Here is a 26,439-nt window from a genome sequence, read left to right as displayed (position 1 = left end):
TTTCATCTTGTATAATTTAAATTTTTTACGTTTTGTTCTTTCATATATATAATTGACTAAAGATCTACGTGCAACGCACGTACATAAAAACTAGTACTTTTATAGGAGACTATGAATGTTAGAGTATCATATCAAATATGTACCACTATCTTATCAGTGGTATCCGCTTTGCCGATCATGTGAACTGAATTTAGGAAAAAATAAATAGGAGATTTGACATTACTACTTCTTATATATTCTTTATAATTGTTATTCTTTTCTCATCATTTCAATATGTTACTATTCGAGTATATATTAGATTTGTATTATCTTATAGGACACAGCTAAAATCCAATAAATCAAATTGAAAACGAATTAAAAAGATAAAAGCCGAACCTAAACAAATTTATTTTGGTTTGGATTCGATGCTATTTTTAAAAATCGAAGACCGAAACTGAATAATGCAAAATCAAATGAAAAATCGAATACACCCCTACATAATAATCCATGTCATTGCTCCATGAGGTCAAGGTCCACTTTCGAACAAATACCAAAATCTACGGCTCACAATTTAGATAAAGAAAATACTAATGATCAAGTATAATTCCACTATAAACTTCAAGGACCGAATTTGCAATTCACACAGTAGACAAATAACCAATCGAAAAAAAACACACAGACAAAAATAAAGGCTACTAATAAAAAGGTGTTCGTATATTAAAATGTAGTCATAATTATCACAACTCCCTGCATGCTGTAGTATTCTCACGAAAAAGAAAAAAAAGAAAAGAAAAGGTCATACTTACAATAAGGGTGTGTTTGGTAATGACGGAAAATATTTGTAAAATATTTTTTTATTTTCTCTTGTTTGGTTGTATTAGATATCTTGGAAAATATCTTTCTTAAAAATTTGAGAAAAAATATTTTTCGAATCAATAAAACACATCAACGCAACCCCGACCCACCCCCGCACTATTCATCCACCACCTCAGCTACCCCCTCCAGCCTGCCTACCCCCAACCAGAAGTTGCGAATTCAAAAACCTCATAGCTATTTTGCTTTGATTATTACATTGTTCAATTTTCATACCAGACTCATAAAAAACAAGTAAAAAAATCATTTAATTTATCGAGAAAAACATTTTCCTGTCACACCAAACACACCCTAAAAAGAAGAAAAAGAAAAACTAATGGCAACTAGGTGGAAATTCTAAGTTTAACTTGGTTTCAGACAAGAAGCCAAAAGAAACAAAGAAGACGACACAAAAGAGGGAAAAGACAGATAAACCCCGCGTGCTCCCACCCCTCACCAAACCACCATTTTCAAGTCGTCGTCTTTCTTCTTCTTATTTTTCTGTATCTATTTACGTATATTTTGCCATTTTAATCTAGCTTTATTTTCTCCTACTTGTTCTTAAGACCCTTCTCATGTCTATATCGATGTATTCAATACGGAACTGAGGTACTTTTTCTTTTTATTAGTATCATATTTATTCGAGTTTTGTTTCATTTCTCTCATTTTCTTTGATTTTGGTTTCCTTTTCTTGAAATTATTATTGGGGTTTTGTTTTCTTGAAAATTGATTCTGCCATGGATTGTTCTTGTGTTTATTATACCATTTTTCTGATAGAGATTGGGGTGTTTTATGCCTCTTTTTGTAGTAAAGAAGACAAGTGTTGAAGGATGGAAAATGGAGGAGATAGTTTGGTGCCTAAACTTGCAGGATGGAATTTGAATGATTCAAATAATAATAATAATCCAAAGAACAATGATGGGTTGTATCAGGTTTTGAAAGCAGTTGAAGCCGCCGAAGCCACCATTAAGCAACAGGTTTGCTAATACTTCTGTAGTTTTTGGTTTCTGGAAAGTTTGATGGTTATGATCTTTTAAGCTGCCTGCACTTGGCTGACTGCATTTGAGTGTAATATTAGATATTAGTAGGTCAATGAGGGGGGGGGGGGACTCTACATTTGAGCCGAGGTTCTATCAGAAACAGCCTCTCTACCCCCACAAAGGTAGGGGTAAGGTTTGCGTACATCCTACCCTCCCAGACCCCACTTGTGGGACTACACTGGGTATGTTGTTGTTGTTAATTAGGGGAGACACTGATATCATGTGAGGTTTCAAAGAGTTAAATTCTAGCCAGTTGGAAATTTTCTTGGAGCTTAGCCAAGGGTTGAATTCTAGCAAGTTGCAAATGTTTGTTCTTGCTTATGCATATGCTGTTATGTTAATTATGCTTCAACAGAAGTGTAAATTTGCTGGCTTAATGCGTAAAAGAGCTTTGTGCTAGCCCGAGCCTGTATATGGAGACCATTGAGGCATTCCGAGAAACTAGAGAGTTCAAAAGGAGCCTTAATGCTTCCTTTATTACTATTGTGCCAAAGAAGGAAGGAGCAAACAAGCATCAGAGACTACATTAGCTTGGCGGGAAGTATCTATAGGATTATATCTAAGGGGCTTTCTAAGAGATTAAAGAAAGTGCTGGACAAAGCAGTGTTTACCTCTCAGAATGCATTTATGGAAGGAAGATAGATTTTGGATGCAGCGTTAGTGGCAAATGAAGTGGTTCCCTCTAGAAAGAAGGGAAAACCGGGAATGTTATGTAAGTTGGATCTCTAGAAGACTCATGAGGTGGATTAGATTTTGCATTTCTACTGCTAGGTTCTCTATTATGGTAAATGAGAGTCCATGTGGTTTCTTCGGCAATTCGAGGGGGTTGTGACCGGGGGGGGGGATCCATTATCTCGTTTGTTATTTATCTTGTAATGGAAACTTGAGTAAGATGATGGACATGGCCGATGCAGGAGGTTATTAAAGGGTTTCACTGCCTCGTTCAGGAGGCAATGCGACCTAGGAGTCTCACATCTCTTACTCGCAGATGATATGTTGGTTTTATGTGATAGATGTCTCTCAACTGTCATATTTGAGACAAACTCTTATTTGGTTTAAGGCTGTCTCAGGGCTCAAGGTCAATTTTAGTAAATGTAGATTATATCAGTGGGTGAGGTGGGGAACATTCAAGAGCTAGTGCAGCTATTGAATTGTAGAGTAAGGGCTCTACCTACTACCTACTTGGGGTGTAGCTGGGTGCTTCAAACAAGGATCTTGCAGTGTGGAATCCAGTTGTTCAGAGAGTTGAGAAACGACTAGCAGTCCAGTTGTTCAGAGAGTTGAGAAACGACTAGCAGGAGAAATACCCCCCCCCCCCCCCAGTGGAGGGAAGAAAGCGTTGACAAAAAGCACTTTGTCTAGCATTTCTACGTATTTCATGTCATTTTGCAAGCTCCAGCCACCGTGACTGATAAGTTGGAAAATCATTAGTGGAATTTTTTATGGAAAGCACCTGACGACACAAGCAAGTTTCATTTAGTGAATTGGAAAGTTGCTACATGCATGAAGAAATGGGGAGGAGTTAGAGTGGAAGATCTTAAGGTGTTCAGTAAGGCTCTACGAGGAAAATGGATACGGAGGTCTGGAGTGGAGGAAAATGCTATATGGAGGGAAGTGGTAGCGAAGAAATATGGAACGATGGGAAGGGGTGGAGGACTAGAAACATTACAGCGCCGTTTTGATGTGGTCTTTGGAGGGGAATTATGAAGGGTGGAAGAGTTCATTGGTCATATTCTATTCAAGGTGGGGGATGGATGCCGGATCAACTTTGGTGGCACAATTGGTTGGTAGATTAAGTTGAAGTTTGTTTTTCCCAGCATATATAGTATTTCGTGCCAGAAAGAACAGACCGTACAACAAGTGTGAGGGCTACATATTGGGGAAGGCCACTAGGATTTGAGATTTAGGAGGAACCTCCGGGATTTGGAGATGGAGGAATTTCTAAAGTTTGGTTGATCTATTATATAGGCAAAATGCACCATATGACACTTCTGACTTGTGGAGATGGCGTGGAAGTAGGAATGTCTTGTTTACCGTCAGATCATATTATCAAAGCCTGCGAGTGAGAGGGGAATCAAATTTTCCACACCAGTTTATTTGGATTCCTAGGGCGCCTAGGAAGGCATGTTTCTTCACGTGGTTGGTAGTAAGGGAAATGATCTTGACAATAAAGAACTTGAGGAAGGGGAGGATTACCTATGTTAGTTGGTGCGACATGTGTAGATGTTTGAGAGAACATGTAGATCATCTGTTGTTGCATTGCCACTTTGCAACGCGCGTATGGTCACTGGTCCGAAATTGGTTCCGGATAATATGGGTGTTGCCGAGTACATTGAAGGAGGTGTTGTAAGTTGGGCCTTCAAGAGGAGGAAAAGAAGATGGGGGTTCAGGGTGTTGCTTTTTAGCCATTATGTGGGTTCTATGAAGAGGGAAACATGGGAACATTTGAAGGAGTTGCTGTTGTTTTTTTAGTTGCAAAATAATCTCTTGTTTCTAATTTCTTTTTGGTGCACCCATGAGGTGCCTACATGTACAGAGGAGGTGTTCTTGTGTAAATAACTATATTTTGTTCTAGGTTCTCTGTTTTTGGTATACGGCTTGGTTTGTATACGTGATCTTCACATCATTTACAAAATTATTTACCTTATTAAAAAAAAAATGAAAAAAAAAAACGCAAAAAAATGGAGTATTGTTTGCTAATCCTATATGTGTTTTTCGTAACAGGTTGATGAAAATAATCGGTTAAGAACAGAACTTCAAAAGAAGATACTGGAAGTTGAGAAATATGTAAGTAAAGTTCAGATCGGCTGTTTCTCCATGGTCCAAAGTTGTCTTATACTTTACATCTTATGGTTCCCAAACATGACACATTCTGAATATCATTGTTTTGACCATCTATTATTTCTATTGCCCTTTTGCTTGTAACCTTAACCAGAATCCATTTTTTTGTTTTTTACTTGCTAATGCAAATAATTTCATTTGTATCACTTCTACATTATATATGTAGGTCTGATGGTTGGCAAATATATGCCCTTTGCTAGACTTACACATGTTTAATGCAGTATCTATCTTCCACGTCTATATTGATCGTTGGGGGATAACAACTGATTTAAAGTTGCCAGCTATTGCTAGCTGCTTCGCACTTTTACTTTAAGACAGCAGTTCATAAAGTGGACCATCTAGCTTCACTTTAAGTTGAATAATTCTTCAGAATGCAGAAGGTAGTATGATTATACAGTCAGGCCTACATGGTTGTACCAACAATTTGGAGACTAAATTTGAGCTTGTGACCTCAACTTGCTTGAGATTGAGGCATAGTGGTTGTTGTAAAATTGACGTCATTAGCACATCGTGTGTGCCGATTAGGTTTCAGCTGCCACTTTAATATGCTTATTTTACCGTTATAGAATTGTTAAAAGGGAAAAGGGTCAAAATTACCCCTCAATTATTGAAAATAGAACAGCTATACCTTCCGTTTGGTTTTGGGCTCAAAAATACCCTCTCCGTTAGTTATGCCCCTAAAAACTAGCAAACTTCCATGTGTGATTTTTAATCCATAAAAAAAATATTTCCATGCTGACGTGGACGTCCAAAATGCATGGGGAGGAATATTTTTATTTTAGCAAAATGCCACATGGGTACCCTCTGTCTAGCAGCATGCACTTCTGTCTATTAATTTTGGTTTCCATGTGGCATTTTGCTAAAATAAAAATATTCCTCCCCTTTCATTTTGGACGTCCACGTCAATATTTTTTTAATGGATTAAAATAACACATGGAAGTTTGTTAGTTTTTAGGGGCATAACTAATGGAGAGGGTATTTTTGGGGCTAGTCCATTATACAACCTAGGGCAACATAGGTTGAGGGTAATTCTGGCCCTTCTCCCTTGCCAATATGTAACTATCATAGACAGAAGTACATGCTGCTAGTCCATTATTCATTTGTTTAATGTTGTAAGTAGCATTCATTGGAATAATTTCGTTGACACGGAATATTACCACATAAAAGTACCGGCGACAGAAAGTGAAAGGATCCAGGGAAGCGGAAAGAAAGAACTATAGTATGTTTTCTCAGAACTGAAGCAGATAATGGTTAAGACTAAATGGATGTAGAGTTTCAGTATCGTTGGTAAAAGATGCTTTTATAAATTCAGTACCCAGCATAAAGGCAATGCTGGGGAAATTACAAAGACCAAGAGAGCACATTACAAGCTATGTAATGACTAAATGAAGTCAATCATGGCACACTGACATTTACAACAGCAATGTTACACCACAAATTAAGCAAAAAATATGCAACATAACCGAGTGCTTCTTGTCTTTCAACAGCCTTCCACTTCTCTTTCCAGATGACACTGTGGCTGGAATAGTCTTCCATATGTTGTTTGACGACCTAAAGTATACATTTCCTTTGTCATTCTTGCAAAACTTTAGGGTTGTTCTGGGCATACACCAATAATGCCCAAAATGTTAAAAATTAAATCTCAATTCTCTGCTGTAAATTTACAATATAGGAAGAGATGGTTGTTGTCCTCAATCTGCGCTTTACGGGGCTGCAGGTTTTCAGTATTTTGGTGGATGGATCATCAAAGTTCTTTGATTTAGAAATTAGGAGATTGGGGGAGGAAGGCAAAACAGAATGCAGATATATTTACAAATTTACCATTCTTAGAGAAAGGAATGCAGATATAGTTACTATGCATAGCCTGAATTAAGTTAGAAAGGATAAGTATGAACAGAGAGAAATCTCAGTCACAGCTCTTGAGAAATGTTTGCTGCAGATTGCTTCTGTAGACAGATGATGATTCTCCCATGTGATAACAGATTTATAGCTAGGACACCGACTAAAGTTTATTTGCAAAGGGAATTCTATCTGCCGCTTCTTGTGAAGATTACATCTATACAGGAGATGAAGGAAGCCGGCAGCAGTCTCAAGCTGCCAGTTTGGATAAGTGCGGGGAAAGTTAATGTCCCAACAATGCTTTGCCGTTATTACAAACAAATATGCAATTGATGCTCTTAGAGAAGTGCACCGCTAATTTTCAGGGAACTAACTACAAGTAGTACAAGCACCAAAATCTCTTTTTCTTTTAATAAAGATAAAGTATTGATTCTTTTATATAATCTCCTTAAACAGATTAGCACAAAAGTCATTTTGCTGACCTTACTGGTAATAAGTTTCCATCTCATTCTCACTGAATAAGCGTGCACATAGGCTTGAGAGTTGAGATAGTGGGTGTTACTGAAATGTGTTTCTTCTTTTGATAGATTTTTCATCACACACGCAAATAGAAAATGAAGTAATTGGCAGCATATTATTCAAAAAAAAATTAGGATTGCCCTGTATTCAACCAATTAATAACCTAGATTCCAGACATTTATCGAACAGGAAAGAGAATTTAATTGTAAAAGAAAAGGAGGATGACAGAATAGCTTTTAACTTCATTTGGGATGCATAAAAAAATATGTAATTACTGTTTGTTGTATTTGCAACAGTGTTTAAGTTGATTGCACTTTCCAAGAATTAGTAGATTTAGGTGTATACTAATCCTAGAAGAAAATGACTACAGTGAAATAGCATATTGCGTGCATTTAACTAGCTTTGAAATTTTTTATTTTTGACGTAAAGGTAACTTAACTAGCTTTGAAATTCTGTGTCGTAACTATATATAGTAATGTTTCAACTTGTTACGTCTTATGTACTGCCCAACATTTAGGTAATTATGTTTTCAATTATAATCCCTTGGATTGACATGATCATCAAGGAGTTAAATCGATTAGGTTTATGTGCCAGTTTTAGTTTGTCATCGAAGTTTTCTATTGTCTGTCATGGTTCTGTTTGTAGATATTTAACCAAGCCATTGTCATGCTGATGTTCTACTTTTTAAGACTGTTGAAGACATTCTTTATAAATAAAAGTGTGCTCTCTCTAAAAGCATTACTTTTTGATGAGATGGACACAATTCAACAAAGACTTTGCTTCGGAGACTCCTCATCCCTTCTAAGTGAATTATACCATTTGTGCAGCCCGCACCTCTTTGAAATAGTGTATTGTGAATTTTATGATAAGAAATTCAATTCCACTCACATATCCAGGGTTCTTACAATATTTAGGATCTCAACGTTTTGCAGAGATCGGGAGAGCTGAAAGGTCAAACTCCTCATTCAGTTGGTCAGTTAGATCATCTAAATGAGGCTGATGGCGCACATCCATCAAATTTGGGTTATGGAAGTCAACTTCCTGAACTTAGAAACATGGATAGTATAGGACGTAATTTGTCTAGTAATATGGTTCTTGCAAAAGATCCCAGGCAAAATGATTTAGACTTGACTCTGCAAAATCAGGGAGAGAGCCACACCGAATATAACAAGGTGAATGGTACATTGAGAGCACTTCCTGGTGGTCAGACAACAACTGATAATTCTGGCGTCTCTCAATTCTCATCACCTTCGGCGTCATTTTCACCCAACAGGTACTAACATAAATACAATTTATCATCTACTACCAGATGGAGACATTACAGCTTAGGTTTTGCCAATGCAGTACTAATAATGTTTGAGAAAAGAGTTTTTAGCCAGCAGTTTTCTTCATAGATGTAAACAGAAACAGTGACATTATATTGGCTTAGGTAGGTATCAAATAGAAGGAGAATATGACAGACAGCTCAATATATCTGGACAAGGTTTGATGCCAGTGGCCGAAGTTAACAGCAGTATGAAGAAGGTCCCTCTCTGTTTCTATTAGGAAATGTCATCTTCTAACACATCATACTGATCTTTTCCCTAATTTTAGTAATGTATCATTTCAGGATCTGGTTTTGAAGATCCAGGAGCATGAACAGGAGATGGTACAATTGAGGAAATATCTTTCTGAATATTCCATCAAGGTAATGAAGGGCCTGTGTTTTTAATAAACCATTTTTGTTTTGTTATTTTATAATCGAAGTGAATGGTTTTTGTTTTTGGTAGGAAGCACAAATTCGCAACGAGAAATATGTTCTGGAAAAACGAATTGCTTATATGCGCATGGTAGGCCAGAGTGACTGTCACATCAATTTCACTCAGTTTCTGCTTATTCGTCCATCCCTGCTTGACGTTGAACTTATTGATGTTCTTTGCTCTTAACATCTGTGTAGGCATTTGATCAGCAGCAACAGGATCTTGTTGATGCTGCATCTAAAGCGATATCATACAGACAAGACATAATTGAGGAAAATATACGCCTTACATACGCATTGCAGGTATACCTGCACATTCACGTGGACTCATATTTTGCTTTGTTATATTCCCTCCTTCACCTATTAGTGGGTTAATGATGTTAGAACTTGCCGTGTATTCCAACTTTTTGCTTTTGCTTGTTGCCACTTGTGTATGTTTTGGTGGTGGTGGGGATTGCAGAATGTAAATTGCTTTTAAGAATATTTATGACATTGTGTTTTGTTGAATATTCCTTCCTTTTTCATTCTATTTGGATCTCCCAGATTCCCACCCATGCGCCTATTTACCTCTCTCCATCTGGTTTTTGTTTTAGTTATACGAAGTGGTCTGTTTGAAATCTTAGCCCGATGTTTTCTTGGGATGGTGCATGCACTGTTTTTTAAGTGTTCGGCAGCTTTGTTGAATCATTATGCAAAGATTTGTAACTTTGTGTCTGATAATTAGAGTTAGCCTGCTGTACCGAGTTACCTGTCACTGGATAGTTACAGCAAAAGATGTTGAGCTGCTATCTGATTTTCTTTATTGCAAAATTTCCCCCCTTCTATGATAGTATTTTTGAGGTTCATGTATTCTTTCAGGCTGCACAGCAAGAAAGATCAACATTTGTAGCATCTTTGGTGCCACTTCTTGCAGAGTACTCGCTTCAGCCGCCCGTAGCTGATGCCCAATCAATTGTCAGCAATGTCAAGGTTAGCATGGCTCTATTTACCTACCTACCTACGTACTAAAGGCACAAATGCTATGCGACTCCCTGTACAGATGCAACAGAAAAGATAGGAAAATAATCGGAAAATAATTTATGCAAAGCACCCAGGGGTTGCATCCTAAAGATGCTATATGTGAAAGCAAATGCTACATTACCACTGTAAACTGATTAATTCTTCCAGAGATCAGCAAAAGGTGTGTGATTAGTTGGCATTGCTGTTGTGCAACGTTACAACAACAAATATGCCTCCATATCAAGTTAGTCAGGATCGGCTATATGAATCTTATATATCCATTCCGACTCTTGCTGGTCTGTTCATTTTAATTCAATGATTTGTCTTTTTGGACAAATTAAGGGTTCTCTAAAACTAGAGATAGTGTCACATTCGAGGACTCATCCTTCTGACTCATAAATCTAGTGCAGAATACCCAATATAAGTAGTTAGCCGTCTTACTCCTTACATAAGACAGGGAACCACTAAATAGTCTCATTTGATGGGTCAACCATATCATCATTTCTGCTGTATAGAGTTTTGTATTTGTTTGTCTTATTTTTCAGTTCTCCCATATTATTTTGTTATCATATTATCTCCATTTCCATTAACTGGGCTGAAGTAAAGATAAGTGAAAGAAGTTCAAGATGTGTCGTATGGACAACGTAATAGAATAAGTGGAGGATAATGTTCAAAATTGATTCTGAGGATTGTTTGAATCGTAAATGAACAAAAACTTGATTCCCAAACTTGTAAAACGTAGATGGAATGTAAGCAGAGTTTATTTTAACTCAAGCATTTTGAAATGCCAATATAATTTTGCTAGCAATATATTGCAGGTTCTGTTTAGACATTTACAAGAGAAGCTTTTTGTTACTGAGGTATGTTTGCTTGAAGTACCAATTCTTTTAACTCTGATCACTAGTCCTGTGGAGATAAACTTCCCTTCCTTAATTGAACATCTTAAAGATATATAGGTAATCTTTTTGTAGGCAAAGTTGAAGGAATCTCAGTACCAAATTGCACCTTGGCGATCAGATATGAACCTGTCGAATTTTGCTAATTCACCTCCTCGTTCTGCTGGGGCAAGTCTAATGTTTAGCGACATAATATGTTGAAGGAACTACTTTTCAAATTCACGATGGATTTCTTATATCATATGTTCTCTTACAGATTAAAGAAGGTCTTGAACTAGTACCACAACAAGCCTATTCCAGTGAAAAGGCTCCTCTTTCGTCAGATCCTCGGACTACAACAAACTGGGATCCCTTGAGGAATCCTCAGAGTAGTCTAAACCGTGATGCTGAAAGAAATCTGGAGACTGATGACTTGGGGAGGTATTCACCTCTTACAAGCAGGTGAGCCTGATCAAATGGAGACTGCTACTGTGAACTGAATGTACAATTCCAACCATCTGCTTTTGGTGGTGGGTTCTGTTATCATTGACTTTTCCAAATGCTTGGTCATTTTTGGATGAAATTGATGGCCAAATCATGTTTCCATCTTTCCACAAAATTGTATTTTCCAACTACCCTTTCTGGCTCTTCAGAAAATGAAGAAAAATAATGATTCATAGCATGTGGCATTGAAAAGATTACATGAAAATAAATTTAATCCCAGGGAAAAGATTAAGAAGCCCAAATGCTCAAAATTTTGTTAAGGCTGAACAAGCGTTGTGTGTTCCCTTGTCAAGGGATATAACTATTATTTTTGTGAAGTGGTGATACTAGTATAGGTTGATTCTGCCTATATTTGTTTTTGTTGGTTAATTGTATTTAGTGGTTCTAGTAGACTCCCTTTATCCCAATTTAGATGAAATTGTTTGACCTTCTTTAAGATTGAAAAAAGAAAGTTTTGACTGCATTGTTGTATTGGAGTTGGTCTGAAGATATGGATTTTGAAAAGTAATAATTCTGTTAATGATGAACAAGCGTTGTGTGTTCCCTTGTCAAGGGAAATAATTATTATATTTGTGAAGTTGTGATGCTAGTATAAGTTGATTCTGTCTGTATTTGTTTTTGTTGGTTAATTGTGTTTACTGGTTCTAGTAGACTCCCTTTGTCCCAACAACAACAACAACAACAACAACAACATACCCAGTGAAATCCCACAATGTGGGTCTGGGGAGGGTAAAGTGTACGCAGACCATACCCCTATCTCGGAAGATAGGGAGGTTGTTTCCGAAAGACCCTCGGCTCAAGAGAAAACACAACGAGAAAGGTTAGATAAGCACAAGCAGTTCAAAGCAAAATGCAAATGAAACTAAAGAAAGCGAATAAGTCAAAATAGAGCAGTCTGAAAAAAGGGAGCAGTAGCTACCACAGATAAATAAGATAATCGAAGTACAAGAAACAACATATAGTAGCAAGAAACAAAGGACAAAGACTCCCTTTGTCCCAATTTAGATGAAATTGTTTGACCACCTTTAAGATTAAAAAAAAATGTTTGACTGCATTGATGTATTGGAGTTGGTCTGAAGTTATGGATTTTGGATTTAGCTGTTGATATTTCGAGGCATTTGCTTGTAAAGTTATATTTAAGTATCCTTCGTTTCTCCTCTCTTGGGGTATGATGTGAACTTTTTCTGTTTTTACTCTTTCATTTGCAACAATGTGTGACTATGTCTGTAATAATTTTGAGAAGGAACTATGTCTGGAATAATTTGTTGACATCATTTTACTGTACGGCAGTCTTTGCCAGTCGAGCTATATGGGATGGTCCGCAGCCCTTTTACTGCAGTTGCATGACCACTATAAAGATTGTCAACATAGTTGTGAACTGGAAATTTGCATTCAAATCACAACTGTTAAGACTTAAGAGCATCATGCCACACTTGATCACCTATGCATAGACTAATTTTTAGGCAGAAGCAGTTGTAAACATAAATTCATAGTCTAGATTAGGACCCCATCTTGCTTCTTTCTCCCTCATACATGGTATTCTGGTTTGTGTTGATCTGCTGATCTCTCTGGTTAAACATTTGTTTCCATGAGTATAAACTTGGTTCTTTCTGCAAGAGGATTTATGTCTCACCTTCTATAGTTTGTGCTCTTATATCACGGTTCACCTTTTGGTTGCTTTTCTGACTTCTGCTTATTTTCATAGTTTGTAAGATTTGCGTGTTTTCACTTTGTTTATTGGTTAAATTCCAATTTCGGGTAACTTTGTTATTTGGGTCTTTACTTTACCCGATTCTACAGGAATGCTACAGCGCAAGTCATACCAGCACAACTTCCAGTAAGCCAGGGTTATACGCATTCCAAGCCTAAAAGTGAAGAAACATCCAGTAAGCAAGTTACTTTTAGTGGTCTCATCAGCAGCAATGAGATGGATGATTCTGACATGGAGAGACATCAAAACGATAGAGAGCCTTCAGTCAATTGGGCTAATAAAAGCTCACCATACACATCACAGCTAGATGATCCAAGCTTATCGTACTCTCCGTACTTGCCACCAGTTCTCGAGGAACCGTCATCATCCTATTCAGAAGGTGAAATTTAATGCCTTTGCTTGATTGTTGTTGTGGTGTAATTTAAACTGAAGCCCATTGAACTGAACCAAAATGGGAAGTTCTCGATTAAGAAGATTAAGTGAAATGTGAAATCAAATGAGTTTCACGGCGGGTTACTGTCCACATCTTACCAGGATTGGGCAAACAGTTGGAGAACTGTGTTGTTCCCCGATAGGGTTTTTTGTTTAAATCAGGAACCTTATGCTGGTTACTGTGCCTTAAACTTGAGCATTGTTCAGCCGCAGATGAAGAGGCACTACCTGCAATAGAGGGTCTCCAAATTTCTGGTGAAGCTTATCCTGGACAGGCACTCCAAGCTTGTGGCTACTCTATTAATGGAACAACCAGTTGCAATTTTGAGGTGTTCCTTGCTTCGACCTTTCTTCCTTAATTGTTTCCTTTCCTGCTGCTTCTGATTCTATGATTCCACTTGTATCATAATCACTTGATCTTTCATGCTGTGTGTTTGTCAGTCTTCGGTTGGAACTTACATTTTTTTTTTTCCTTTTTGGTTATCTTGAACTTGCAGTGGGTTCGCCATTTGGAAGATGGATCTTTTAACTATATAGAGGGTATCCCGCTAAACAAGTCACATATCTTTTCTGCTTTATTTCTCATTTGAGGTCACGTGACACTGTTGTGACAGGGGCAAAGCAACCAACTTACCTTGTCACTGCTGACGATGTTGATACTTACCTTGCTATTGAAGTGCAGCCATTGGACGACCGAAAACGGAAGGTAGTGCTTCTATCATTGGCTGCCTCTTTATATCAGCCTCCATGCTTCCCCCCCAAAAAAAAAAAAAAACTCCATCCATCCTAATTTGTTTGGCACTATTATTATTTGCAAAGTCAGACAATTTTCTCCTTGACTATATAATTTCAAACAGTTTAAAATATTTTTTTAATAAAAATGTGATTGTTAGTAAGTTCTAGTCAGTTTCTTAGTGTGTAAGTTTATTTCATAAATAAATTAGAAATAAGAAATCAATGTCTGAAATTCATGCTGAAAATTAGATGCGTTGATCCTTGTACTTTGAGCCCTGCCATTCTTTTGGGACGGAAGAATAGAAGAACGCAGCAAGGTGGAAAAGGGCAAAGTTTGAGTAAAGAATGATGAGGAAACAACATACCCAGTGAAATCCCACGGTGTGGGATGCGGGAGGGTAAAGTGTCTTGCGAGACCTTACCCCGTCTCGAGAAGATAGAGAGTCAAGTTTCGAAAGACCCTTGGCTCGAAGAGAAAACATGACGAGAAAAAGTTAGACAAGCACAAACAAGACAAAGCAAAACGGAAATGAAACTAACGAAAGCGACAAAAGCCATGATAAAGCAGTCTGAGAAAAAGAAGCAGTAGCTAGCACAGATAAATACGATAATTGTGGTACAAGAATGACTAATATTTGCAAGAATCAAAGGACAAGAAAATGAAGATCGAAACTGCGACTACTAGTACGACGGGATACGTGGGACTACCTGCTAGCCTTCTACCCTAATCTGAGTCCTCCATAGCCTCCTATTTAAGGTCATGTCCTTGGTAAGCTAGAACTGTGCCATGTCCTAAGCACGTCTCCCCAATATTTCTTCGGCCTACCTCTACCTCTTCTGAAACCGTCCATAGCTAATCTCTCACACCTCCGCACTGGGTCCTCTTCACATGCCCAAATCATCTCAGCTGCGCTTCCCGCATCTTGTCCTCCACCGATGCCACTCCCACCTTGTCTCGGATATCTTCATTCCTAATCCTATCTCGCCTGGTGTGCCCACACATCTATCGCGACATTCTCATTTCCGCGACTTTCATCTTTTGAACGTGCAAGTTCTTGACTACCTAGCACTCCACCCCGTAAAACAAAGTCGGCCTCACTACCACTTTGTAGAACTTGCCTTTAAGCTTTGGTGGTACCTTCTTATCACACAACACTCCTGAAGCGAGCCGCCATTTCATCCACCCTGCGCCAATACGATGTGTGACATCATCGTCAATATTCCCATCTCCTTGCACAATAGACCCAAGATACTTGAAACTCCCTTTCTTTTGGATAGCCTGGGTTCCAAGCCTCACTTCCACGCCAGCCTCATGTGCCACGTCACTAAACTTGCACTCCATGTACTCTGTTTTGGTCCTACTCAACTTGAATCCTTTAGACTCCAGATGGTCGAAAATTTAAAGTTGGCTTGATCTTATTTCTTATGATTTTCCAGATACTTGGTCTACTCTTCTCATTCTCCATTTATTGATCTTCTGCTTTCAGTCTGTTTTCTGGGTAGCAATACAATGCTCCTTTACCTATAAATTTTTGAGAAAAAATCGTATTCCATCTCATCTTAGTTTCATTGATATCGTTTTTAATACTTGTGGAATGAAGTGTCAGCTTACAGTTGGTTGATGTACTAATTTGTTGCTAGAGGAGGAGTGACTTTCTTGTATTAATTTGAATTGTTCTAGGATATTAGCATAACGAAAGTTGTCAAAGCTTAAAATTTCATTATTCATTGAAGTTCTTCTACATTATTCGACATTCCAAAATGGAGGGTGCATGGTTTCTAGTGCTTTTCAATTGGTGCTTTCTGTTGAGAGGGCATAGTGCTTTTCAATTGGTGCTTTCTGTTGAGAGGGCATACTCTCTTCTGTTTTTCTTTGTTTTAGAACTTCAAGGCTTTTGTCAACAGAAATAGTTCATATATAACTGTTTTGTATTTCTTTATGGGGGAGGGGAGGGACGTAAATAGGGAGAAGAAGGAAGAAGAAGGCCATACACCTAAGCGGTATAGGGTGAAATTTCAGCGATTCAACTCTAATCTTGCTGTTTATAAACATTTTTTGGTATGGGGTGAAATTTCAACCATTCAACTCCAATCTCGCTGTTTATAAGCGGTATAGGGTGAAAATTAGTAGTCTGTGTGAGATCTAGCAGGCTCAGGGAATTAAAAGAGAACTGAAGAAGATATTGATACGCTCAAATTACACCTATTAATGGTATAACGCGGACGTTTTCAAATATAGTAACCCAACAAGGTTGGGGTCGAATCCCACAGGGAATAGGGTGTGAAAAGGGTACTAAATTCGTAGAATGCTATGTTTAGGTCTAATGTTTTAATCCGATGATTTTGGTAAAAGTTGGGTTTTTAGTAACTAATTGCTAAATATTGCTTTGGTTGTGAATTTATGGTAAAAGAAACTAAGGTTGTGTCCCCGTTAGATAGAGTGTATGATCATGGGCATTGATCTTGATATACTTCTAATGAATCATTATATGAATGCACTTAATCTCTATATGAATCTCTCTATTTCCCAATAAATAAAGATTATTTCTTTCTATGATTTTCCCAAATATAAGAAAGTAGCTATGAAAGGCGATTAATCATGCCAAGTAAATTCTTCTTATTCCTAAGTGAATTTATTAAACAAAGTTTAAAGCTTTGAGTTCTTGTTGTTTATTCTTATCAACCCTAATTATTTTCCCAAATAAATCAAGGTTTATGGCTTCAATCAATGTTTGCAACCATTAATTATGAATAAAGAATGAAGAATAACCAAACCCTAATAATTCGTTATGTGTATATCAATCACAACCCAATCACAAAACACCCATCAATTGGGTTCACAACCCTAGTAAGGGAAATTAGCTACTCATGACAAAGAACAAGAAACAAGAAATTGAAGAATTCATAATTGCTTACTTTGGAATGAAAGAGAAATTGAGAATACTTGAATTGATGTTTGAACCTTCAAAAACTAGAGAGTATTTAATGTTCTAAGTCAAAAACTAAAAATATGAGAACTGCTCATAATTGAAACCCTACAATGACTATTTATAGGTTCTGAAAACGTGAAAGTTGCAGATTTGCACTTTGGTCCCCGTCGATACGAAATACGGTCCGTAAAGTGGTTTACGGACCGTAAACTGGTTTACGCCCAGACTTACATCCCAATTTTGAGCAACTTTGTTCTTCTGAAATACGGACCGTAAATTGGTTTACGGTCCGTAAACTGCCAGGTCGTCTTTCAACTTTCAAAACTTCGACTTTCTGCCAGATGCACACATGACTAAATACGCCTTGAAATACGGACCGTAAAGTGGAATACGGTCCGTAAAAGTTGTTCGTAAATCACCATGTCTCAGCCTGACTTTCTGTTTTCCTTATTCTTTAATACGACCATGGAATACGGCCCGTATTTGAGAATACGGTCCGTAAACTGAATTTACGACCATTTCTGTACTTCCAACTGTTTTCAGTCCAAATCTGTTCTATTACCTGAAAAACACCAAAAACACATTAAATAGACACTGACTTGCTCAAAAACAAGTAAAACTTCTCGTAAAAAGGCCTTGAATGTGCCATAAATGCCCGGCACATCAGATATGGAGGACAATTCCCATCTGTATATTGTGGACTGTTTGGTTGGAAAGAAATAAGGCATGCTTTGAAGGAAAGATGGTGCAGATTCCTAGAGTCAAGAACAAATGCATCAAAAATCTCTTCTTTTGGTGTTCCAATAGTACTCTAGATAGGATGGATCATTATTTGGAATTTCTATATTTTTTAGGGGGTAATATGTAGTGTGACTGATGCTAGCTGTGTAGTTCTGCTCTGTACTTTGCATATGTACCAGCTTGGTACCAGATTAATAAAAGACTTTACTTATCAAAATTTTGGTGTTTATTCTAGTATAAAAAGGGAAGACTGCAAAAAGAATGTGATTTATTTTATTTATAATAAAAACTGTTCTTTTTATTAGGTTTATCTCGAAGGGAAACACTGCATTGACTTTTTGGTTTTTGATTTTCAGGGTGAACTCGTGAAGGTCTTTGCAAATGAGCATAGGAAGATAACTTGTGGTACTTCAAGTTGCTTCTCATACAATTTTTGAGACTTTGACTGTTATGATTGCGAATTATAGAAGTCAATTTTCTATCCATCAATATTAGGAGACTATGCAAAATCTTTTTAGTTGTTGCTAATATTCTCCATGTTGTAACAGACATGTTACTTCATGAAAGATGGATTTTTGAGTTTGAAAGCTCACTGTATGAAATAAATGTTATGAATGACAACCTTGAATTAGTGCTTAATCCGGTTGTAGTTTTTTTTTTTTTTTTTTCCTTTGGTAATATTTTTGAGAATAATAATCTTCTCTAGAAAGACAGGCTTTTCTGTTTAAAAAGATGTTTGGAGAATTATATATTATGAAATTTATTATTACCTCCCCAATGCGCACAAGCTGGCCCGGACAACACGGTTATCAAAAATAATTATGTGATGCACTTCCCCTTTTAGTTTGTCCCAAAAAGAAGGATATATTTCTATATTTAGAAATAATTTAACTTTAAGCTTCTTATTATACCCTTAATGAGATAGCTACACAAATATCTATGGCTTCTTTTTGACCACAAGTTCCAAAAGTCTGTCGTTCTTTCTTAAACTTCATGGCCAGTCAAAGTGCATCACATTAATTGGGACGGGGCAAGTATATGGTTAACATAGGTTCAGTCGGTTCTTAGCTACTTCGTCAGGTTCTGAAGTGGTCAACATTCTATTTGCTTGATCTACTTTTCCATACTGATTAGAGAAAGGTGAAAAGAATCCTATTTAGGGTTTGCTTGATCATGTTCTTCCCATGTGATACTACAACCCAGGGTGTTGTACTGGGAGATTTTTCTAGATCTGTTATTGTCTGATCTGTTTTTTTTTCTTTCCCTTTATTTAAATATCTGGGAATAGTTTTGGTTACTAAGCACTTAGCTCCGTGCAATGGGAAAATCCACTAACCTTCTGTCAGCCACTCACTTATCTCTATTCTAATACTCCGATAGCAATATGTTATACACTTCTAGGGGGTATTTTCTGTACTTCTTGCATCTTAAGTGATGCCCGTGGATTGTCATGAGCTCAGAAGCCAAATAGATTTCCTGTCTTGTGTTTGCATGAAGATTTCTTTGCAAACTAAAATCCCAGAGATCCTTGTTCTTACTTTTGTTTGTTGCTCCATGTTCTTTCAACTCATCTTATGTGAACTCTCTCTTTCTATGTTTGCAGATCCTGTAATGCATAGTTGCATAGAGAAAACCCTTTATAGTGGTCATGCTTCATATAAAGTTTCATTGTCGGTAAGGACATTTATGAGTTTCTAAGTGTGGAGAATATCATAATGACCTTATTCAAGTTCATATGATCATGTAGTAAAATATTCTGGTTTCTCTATCGCTTTTCTTTGCTATGTCTTTTTGGTTGTACAGACACGATATCTTGATATATGGGAGCCTGCTACCTTGGCCATCAAGAGGGATGGTTATAGTATCAAGGCTAATGGGCCAGGTGGTGTTCTTGTCAGTGAGAAGTTTTCTCAATCTACAATTGTATGTCTTCTTTCTTTGGCCTTTTGTATTCATGAACAGTTTGACTATAATAAATGATTGGTGTTTTAGCATATACTATTGTACACCCCTTAAACCGCATGTGTATGAACCCTCTGGTGAGAGGTAAGATGCACATGAGTCTTTTGAATGCTGAGGATCAGTGAAGTAACCATTCTAATCGTGCCTGCTCTGGTACCACTAGTAAAATCACTAGTTTAATTTTCAAGCAAAAGGTAACCTTCCATGATATGATGCTTGTCGCTCTCAGGAGATGGAATATTCCATATTTTTAGACCCAGGAGTCAGGACTTACTTTTTCCCCACAGCTTAAAGAAGAGTATTATCCGTCTTAGTAAAATAAATTTGAGGAACTCGTTAAGTCACCAGAGTCTCTCTCCTAGTCCTGGAGGAGATCTCTTATATTAAAATTCACAGAGGTATATAATGGGCTTGATCAGGCATTTTCTTGGTTGAGCATAGATTAGTTCTCTTGAACTCTGGATGTTTATAGCTGTAAATGAGGCCCACTGGTAACCAAAATGAATTAGGTCGTATAGAGTTACAGCTCGTCCCTTAGTTGAATTGAACAACTTCCATCTATTGGGATCTGCAGAACTTAGAGACAATATCTCGTCCAAGTTAGACAGTAAGGATGAAAGCGCGTCATCTCCACATACCATATTGGGAGAACATCTTCCCCAGTGAGTTGTACTTGTACCCCTGGCATCAATTAGGAAAGCAAGGTCAATGCAGTAATTCCCAAAAAAAATCAAGGTCAATTTGGTAGATATGTTTATTGAACTCTGTAATTGACACTTCTGTTTCCATTTACCTTTGTACTCTTTTTCGGTGGAAGGCAGTGCTAGATATTGTACTATGCTTTGCAACAGAAGCCTGTGAATTTGTGGGTAATTTTAGGAATATATCTGGCTTACCCCCCAGTTGTGTTTAGATCTAAATCTCAGTCCATGCTGGTTATCAAAAGGTTACAAATGATTTTTTGTGTACATATTTATTTGTGTGTGTTCTGTGTGTGCGAAGTTGGCTGGAATGTGCTGAAGATTAGTAACTTAAGCATGTTTAAGGTTTTTGACATCAAATGAACTTTACAGAAACCAGAAAACAACCTTGACAAACAATGTTGCTCCCAACCTCCTCAACTAAGCGACTATACATTTCTGGCAAAAATTCAAATTTACCCCTCTATTTTCAAAAATAGTTTACATTTAACCTCCGGTATAATTGTTTCGAACAAATTCACCCTCGCCGTTAGCCTTTTTTCCCCTTCCAGATATACCCTGCCTAGCGGATCCAAGGGTACGGGCAAAATATAGGGGTAATTTTGGCCCTTTTCTCAAAGTACAAGGATAGATTAGGTGTAGTTCTCTTTTTAGTTTTCTTTCTTCACATATGGAGTACCATATATTCTTGTTATTGGCTCAATTTCGGTAAAGCATAAGGATAAATCCCCTATTTTTCTACAATCATGACCAAAAAAAGAAGAAGATTCCCTTAGGCCTTATCAGTCCCATGAATTCTCTGAGTGGATTTCTCTTCTTTTTACCACAGTTCCCTTTTTTCATTCCTTGTTTAGTAACTTAAAGTTCTTAGCTAGGCACTACAATGAAGATTGGAGGCACCATGGAGGAACAACGAAGAAGTTGATAGATTAGGGCTCTTGAAATTTAAAAAATACTGAGGGATAAAAAGCTAAAATCATTGGTCAAACAAGAGTAGCTTATAAGCCAAAAAGTCATAAGTTGAGTTTGTCAGCTTATGGCTTGTTTTAGACGAAGTAGCTTATAAGCCAAAAAGTCACCAACGCCTTCACTATTGTACCATTACCACCAACATACGGTGATGGTATTGGTGACTTTGGGTAGGTGGAAGAAGAAGGGTCGGTGTGGTTAGTTGACATGCCATTATGGGTAAAATGGGTGGGGTTAACAGATGAAGGGCAAATTTGAGTCACTTTTATAACGTTAAGGGCATATTTGGACCGATACGATAACATTAAGAGCATATATGGACCGATAGTATAACATTAAGAGCATATATGGACCGATAGTATAACATTAAGGGCATATATGGACCGATAGTATTACATTAAGGGCATATATGGACCGATAGTATAACAACCACATGCCCAGTGTGATCCCACAAGTGGGGTCTGGGGAGGGTAGGGTGTACGCAGACCTTACCTCTGATTTTGTGGAGCAGAGAGGCTGTTTCCGGAAGACCCTCGGCTCAAAGAAAGGAATGGACCGATAGTATAACGGAAGCTTATATTAAACCTTTTTTAATAGTAGAGGGGCAAATATGACCCTTTTCCCTAATCTATAGCCCGTGTTACCGATCTTCTAGCCTTTTGCCTTGACCATTTAGTTTCCTGAAGGCATGTAGTATCAACTCTCCTCCTTCTTAGAGTATCCACTAATTCCATCGACTTCCCTGTTAAAGTGCCTATGGCCCAGCTATAATACATAAGAGAGCAAATTTATCCTTGTACTTCGAGAAAATAGCCAAATTTTCCCCTATGCTTTGTCCGTATCCTTGGTTCCGTAAGGCAAGGGGTATATTTGAACAAAAGGCTAACGATGAGGGCAAATTTGTCCGAATAGTATAACGGAGGTTAAGTGTAAACTATTCCTAAAAGTAGAGGGGTAAATTTGATCCTTTTCCCTACATTTTTTCTTTTGATAAGTCGTAGTGACAGTATTTTTAGAGGATAAAAAGCTAAAGTTCTTTTGGGTCTTCATAAAGTTAGAGGATGATAAATTGCTTTCCTATGGAGGTGCTAAATTGGCAACTCCCAACTCTATCAAACACTTGAGAATCATTGGTAAGAGATGATAGCTCTTTTTTCCAATGTAAAGTCACTAGCAAGAGACAGAAACTTTTTGTAATTAACGGGTACTTTGTTGTGTATATGACTTCTACTTTAAAAGCAATAGTTTAAGCTCATGTTGCTATAACTTTGATTGTTTCCTTAATATCCACCCGTTTCTCACCACTTTATGCTTCTTCTAGGTTTCTATTCCATATGGTAGTCCTACAGAATTTTCGATCTTCGATAGTCGGGGAGTTGAGCATCTTTTGAAGGCTGAGAATGATCAAGGAGACATTAGCTGGTAAAATCGATTTTCATAGTTATGAGCAAACTTAGTAGGCGTTTGGCCATGAAAACCAAATATTTTTCACTTTATTTGGAATTTTGAAGTCGGAGTTGAAGATGGAGTTGTGTTTGGTTATAGTTTTTGCAAAGAATATTTGGTTGTTTGAATGTATTGAAAGTGAAAAAAAGGTTTTAGGTGTTTTTCAAATTCCAAATACAACTTCAAGTTGTATTTGGAATTTTCATGGCCAAACGTTGATTTCCAAATAAAGTGAAATAATTTTCCGGAAAAAAGTGAAAAAATTTCATGGCCAAACGGGTCCTTAATGTTTTCAGCATTTTACAACCAAAAAAAAAAAAAAGTAAAAGTGGTGTTAACATCTGCTTCTGGAAGTTTTTCAACCCAGATGGTGCAATACATAGCAGATTCTTTGGCTTCCTTATCAGTTATCATTTCTTATATTCTGCTTTGGTTAGGAGGCATTCACGTCACGTCATTATTTCATCTTGACATTTTACCTTTCCTATGTTTCACTGTCTTCTTCTGCATGTTACCATCTGACAATGTGGTTCAATTGATCATACAGTTTTCTTTTTCCAAGAAGTTATCATACAATTCAATTTATCTTTTAGTGACATATGACTCTGTTTTGCAGTTCAAGGGATACAATTGTCCTCACCATGAGATTATTTATTATAAGGGTATGACTTCTGCATGTTATTCTCTATTCTATGAGGTTCAAATTAAGTTTGCAGGCTCCCTGAATGTTACAACATCATGCAGTTGTGGTCTAGATCATGTAATTTTATTTCTTTGTTTTAGCAAGAGACTCGGCTAGCGTCTGATACATGCATTCCCACGTGTGAACGTGTATGTCTTGGTAAAAGTGCTGTTTTTCTGCACGAAGAGCTCTTTCATCTAGCACGAAAAGCTCTAGATCTGTGCTGTACTCAATTTCTTTTATTCCCATTTTCGTCATGGTTCCGATCATGTAATTTTATCTATTTGCCTTAGCATGAAAATCGGCTAGCATCTGACGTATGCATTCCTACACATGAATTAGGTGCCGTTTGGCCATAAAAATTATTCACTTTTTTCCGGAATCAGCATTTGGCCATGAAAATTCCGAATTCAACTTGAAGTTGTATTCCGGAATACCAAAAACTCAAAAAACTTGTTTTTCATAAAATTTTCACTTTTGTTACTTTTTTACAACTACATTTCACCAAAAACTACAATTTCAAAAACTATGGCCAAACACAACTCCAACTCCAAAATTCCCAAAAAAAAGTGAATTTTTTTTTTGGTATTTATGGCCAAACGGCACCTTAGTATGTTTTTGGTTGGTGAAACTGTGTATTTCTCTAGTTTTTTTTTTTTTTAAAAAAACTGTGTATTTCTCTATTGGTGCTGAGGTTATATCAATAATAATACCTTTACTTGTCAAAAAGAAAAACTCTCTATTTTTCTCCAGAAAAAGCTCTCTTTTTGACTAATCAAATTCGAATACAGGAGCTTTCTTAATCAATCATCCAGTAGCTGGTGTTATATCATTCCTGTGTAGATGCTTCTTTTATGATCTAGTGTTATTTTTTTGTGGAGCGACGCATCTATTTTCTCAACATTTGGACATTGGAACCTGTTGCTGCTTCTTCATTGCCTTCCAGTTATCTTATACATACGTTGCTGGAGAGTTTGAGATACCCCCGTCTTTGAGGGTGACCATATTACTTATGGATGTCATTTAATACTATGCGGATATCGGAGTAATGGTTTTAGGAATTTGTGATGAAATTTCTAGAGCTTTTTGTCTTTCTCTTGTGGCTGAGCCAGAAAAGCTCTTAAATTGCTAGGTGGTTAGTCTTAGTTAATTTTCAAACTATCCAATAGCGTGAATTGGTGTTAAGATTTTGATGTAAAAGGTGTTTCTTTATCTGATAGCTGTTAGCATGTTTTGACATCTGTTTTGGAACTCCAATTATTTGTGTGACATCCTCCTTTGGATCTCATTGTTGAACTTGTTGCAGGCTGGTGAGAAGAAAAAAGGAAGGAGGAGGGGTTTGTTCTTCAACAAGTGAAAAGACCAGTCAACCTTCCAAAACATATTTATTAGTGACCTTGTATTCTTTTTGTGAGTAGTTGAGGTTTTAGATCTGTATTTCTTTATTTTTTTTTTTGGTTACCAGTTCTGTTATATTTTGTAAGTTCAGGTTATCATTGGCCCCATCCCCTACCTCAATTTTTTCTTTCTTTTAATTTATTTCGTTTTTTACAAGAAAAGAAAGGATCCGAATAAGATTAAAAGATAAGAAACTGCATTATTAAAAATGGGAATTCAGAGGAAGAAAAGTGAAGGGAAATCATTTTCATGGACTAATTCAGATAGTGTCTTGTAAATCTCAAACATAAGAATGTGAAGAAAAGAGAGGCAAGCTTTTCGTTCAAGTTCCTAATACACGAGTTTGGAGCTTGCCCTGTTATGAGTATTTGCCAATTCATCCAACTTATTTTTCGCTAGATAATTAGGGAGCTAACTTAACTTTATTTCGAACCATTTATAAATGACGGTGGAAGAACTGTACTGCAAATCATTGCAAGTTTGCTTTACTTAATTCTTGAATGGAAACAAAGACATGAGGGAGTAAATGAAAAGAATAAAAAGTGAATGTCTTGTAAAATTTTGCATAAATTTTAGGGATCCCTCCTTATTTTCGCAAATTTTCTTTGATGTCAAATGTGATTACAGTGTTTTGGTTAATAATTTTTGGAGGCTTTTCAACTAGATGCAAAATGCAGTCTAGCCTTCTAGTAAGACTTCATCATTTGGGCATGCACTTTAATTTTTGTCCCAGAACATTTTGGTTGTATCATTTTATAAGTGTATCTTCTCTCTGTGTCTAGCTCTTGTGGACCTAATCCTTCTTTTTGGGACCTAATCCTGTTACCCTTTTGAGATTACAAGAATCACCTCCGGAGCCGAAAACAAATTTGGCAATCTAAACCGGTCAAAACCAAGTGCATTGCGACATTGACCAGGAGGGTGTTTGGATTGGCTTATTTTAATCTTTTTTTTACGTTTTGTGGTGTTTGAGAAAGATAAAAAATGTTTTTAAGCACTTAATTTTAGACTTAAAAAAGTACAAAAATAAGTCAAAAGTCAAAAGTTGGATATTCTTAACTTATGGCTTTTAGGTTATAAGCTACTTTTAAAAAGTTAATTAAAAAACCCTCTCGGTTTTTCTTTTATAGTTTTAACTTTTTCAGAAGTCTCAATCAAACCTTTTAATGAAGATTTAAACTTAGTAATTGATGACCTTTTCGTTAGAATATGTTTGGAGTTTGGTTTTGAGATTCAATTTCATATGGTCACCGAACTTTGTTTGCCATATGCTAAGATCATAGAATTATTTCCTGGTCACGCAATAATAATTTAGTTGTGCCCATTATAATAGTAAATCAAAAAACAATTTTTTTGCTTTATTAAAGTAAATTATTTGTGAATTGTTCAGAAAATAAAGATGATCCAGATGTAATTTCTAACGTCTACATTAATGCTTTGCCACGTTAAAGATTTCATGTCAAATTAATAAACACACTCTACCGTGTTAAATCTTTGACTGGCTGTATTTTTAAGAAAAAATATCAAACATCTAATAAGAGAAAAC

General features: G+C 36.8%; 1 protein-coding gene across 3 annotated transcripts; it reads left to right on the top strand.

Annotated features, from left to right (window-relative positions):
- Nucleotides 1–1,182: 1,182 nt before the first annotated feature.
- LOC132059691 (uncharacterized) lies at nucleotides 1,183–25,013 on the top strand. Of its 3 annotated transcripts, none has more exons than XM_059452394.1 (22): nucleotides 1,183–1,440; nucleotides 1,640–1,808; nucleotides 4,596–4,658; nucleotides 8,003–8,343; nucleotides 8,504–8,594; nucleotides 8,680–8,757; nucleotides 8,840–8,899; nucleotides 9,007–9,111; nucleotides 9,667–9,777; nucleotides 10,626–10,667; nucleotides 10,779–10,871; nucleotides 10,960–11,144; nucleotides 12,987–13,276; nucleotides 13,543–13,658; nucleotides 13,827–13,869; nucleotides 13,944–14,035; nucleotides 18,092–18,140; nucleotides 19,339–19,409; nucleotides 19,539–19,658; nucleotides 22,689–22,789; nucleotides 23,430–23,475; nucleotides 24,802–25,013. In XM_059452394.1, exons 2-22 carry the CDS (start codon nucleotides 1,662–1,664, stop codon nucleotides 24,850–24,852), a joined length of 2,295 nt encoding a protein of 764 aa, XP_059308377.1. In that variant the 5' UTR covers nucleotides 1,183–1,440; nucleotides 1,640–1,661; the 3' UTR covers nucleotides 24,853–25,013. The 3 variants fall into 3 exon arrangements, with proteins under 3 accessions (XP_059308377.1, XP_059308376.1, XP_059308375.1); XM_059452393.1 differs by having other exon boundaries at nucleotides 1,185–1,440; nucleotides 1,645–1,808; nucleotides 13,537–13,658; XM_059452392.1 differs by having other exon boundaries at nucleotides 1,185–1,440; nucleotides 13,537–13,658.
- The last annotated feature ends 1,426 nt before the right edge of the window (nucleotides 25,014–26,439 follow it).

Source organism: Lycium ferocissimum, chromosome 6 (assembly GCF_029784015.1).
Source record: "Lycium ferocissimum isolate CSIRO_LF1 chromosome 6, AGI_CSIRO_Lferr_CH_V1, whole genome shotgun sequence".
Taxonomy (NCBI): Eukaryota; Viridiplantae; Streptophyta; class Magnoliopsida; order Solanales; family Solanaceae; genus Lycium; species Lycium ferocissimum.
This window is presented reverse-complemented; position numbering and strand designations above follow the sequence as displayed.

Excerpts from the sequence above, each read along its gene's own strand:
- LOC132059691 (XM_059452393.1), top strand. The coding sequence starts at position 1,662 with ATGGAAAATGGAGGAGATAGTTTGGTGCCTAAACTTGCAGGATGGAAT. Across the intron at positions 13,277-13,536 it reads GTCATCATCCTATTCAGAAG|CCGCAGATGAAGAGGCACTA; the intron begins GTGAAATTTAAT and ends AGCATTGTTCAG. Across the intron at positions 13,870-13,943 it reads ATCTTTTAACTATATAGAGG|GGGCAAAGCAACCAACTTAC; the intron begins GTATCCCGCTAA and ends CTGTTGTGACAG.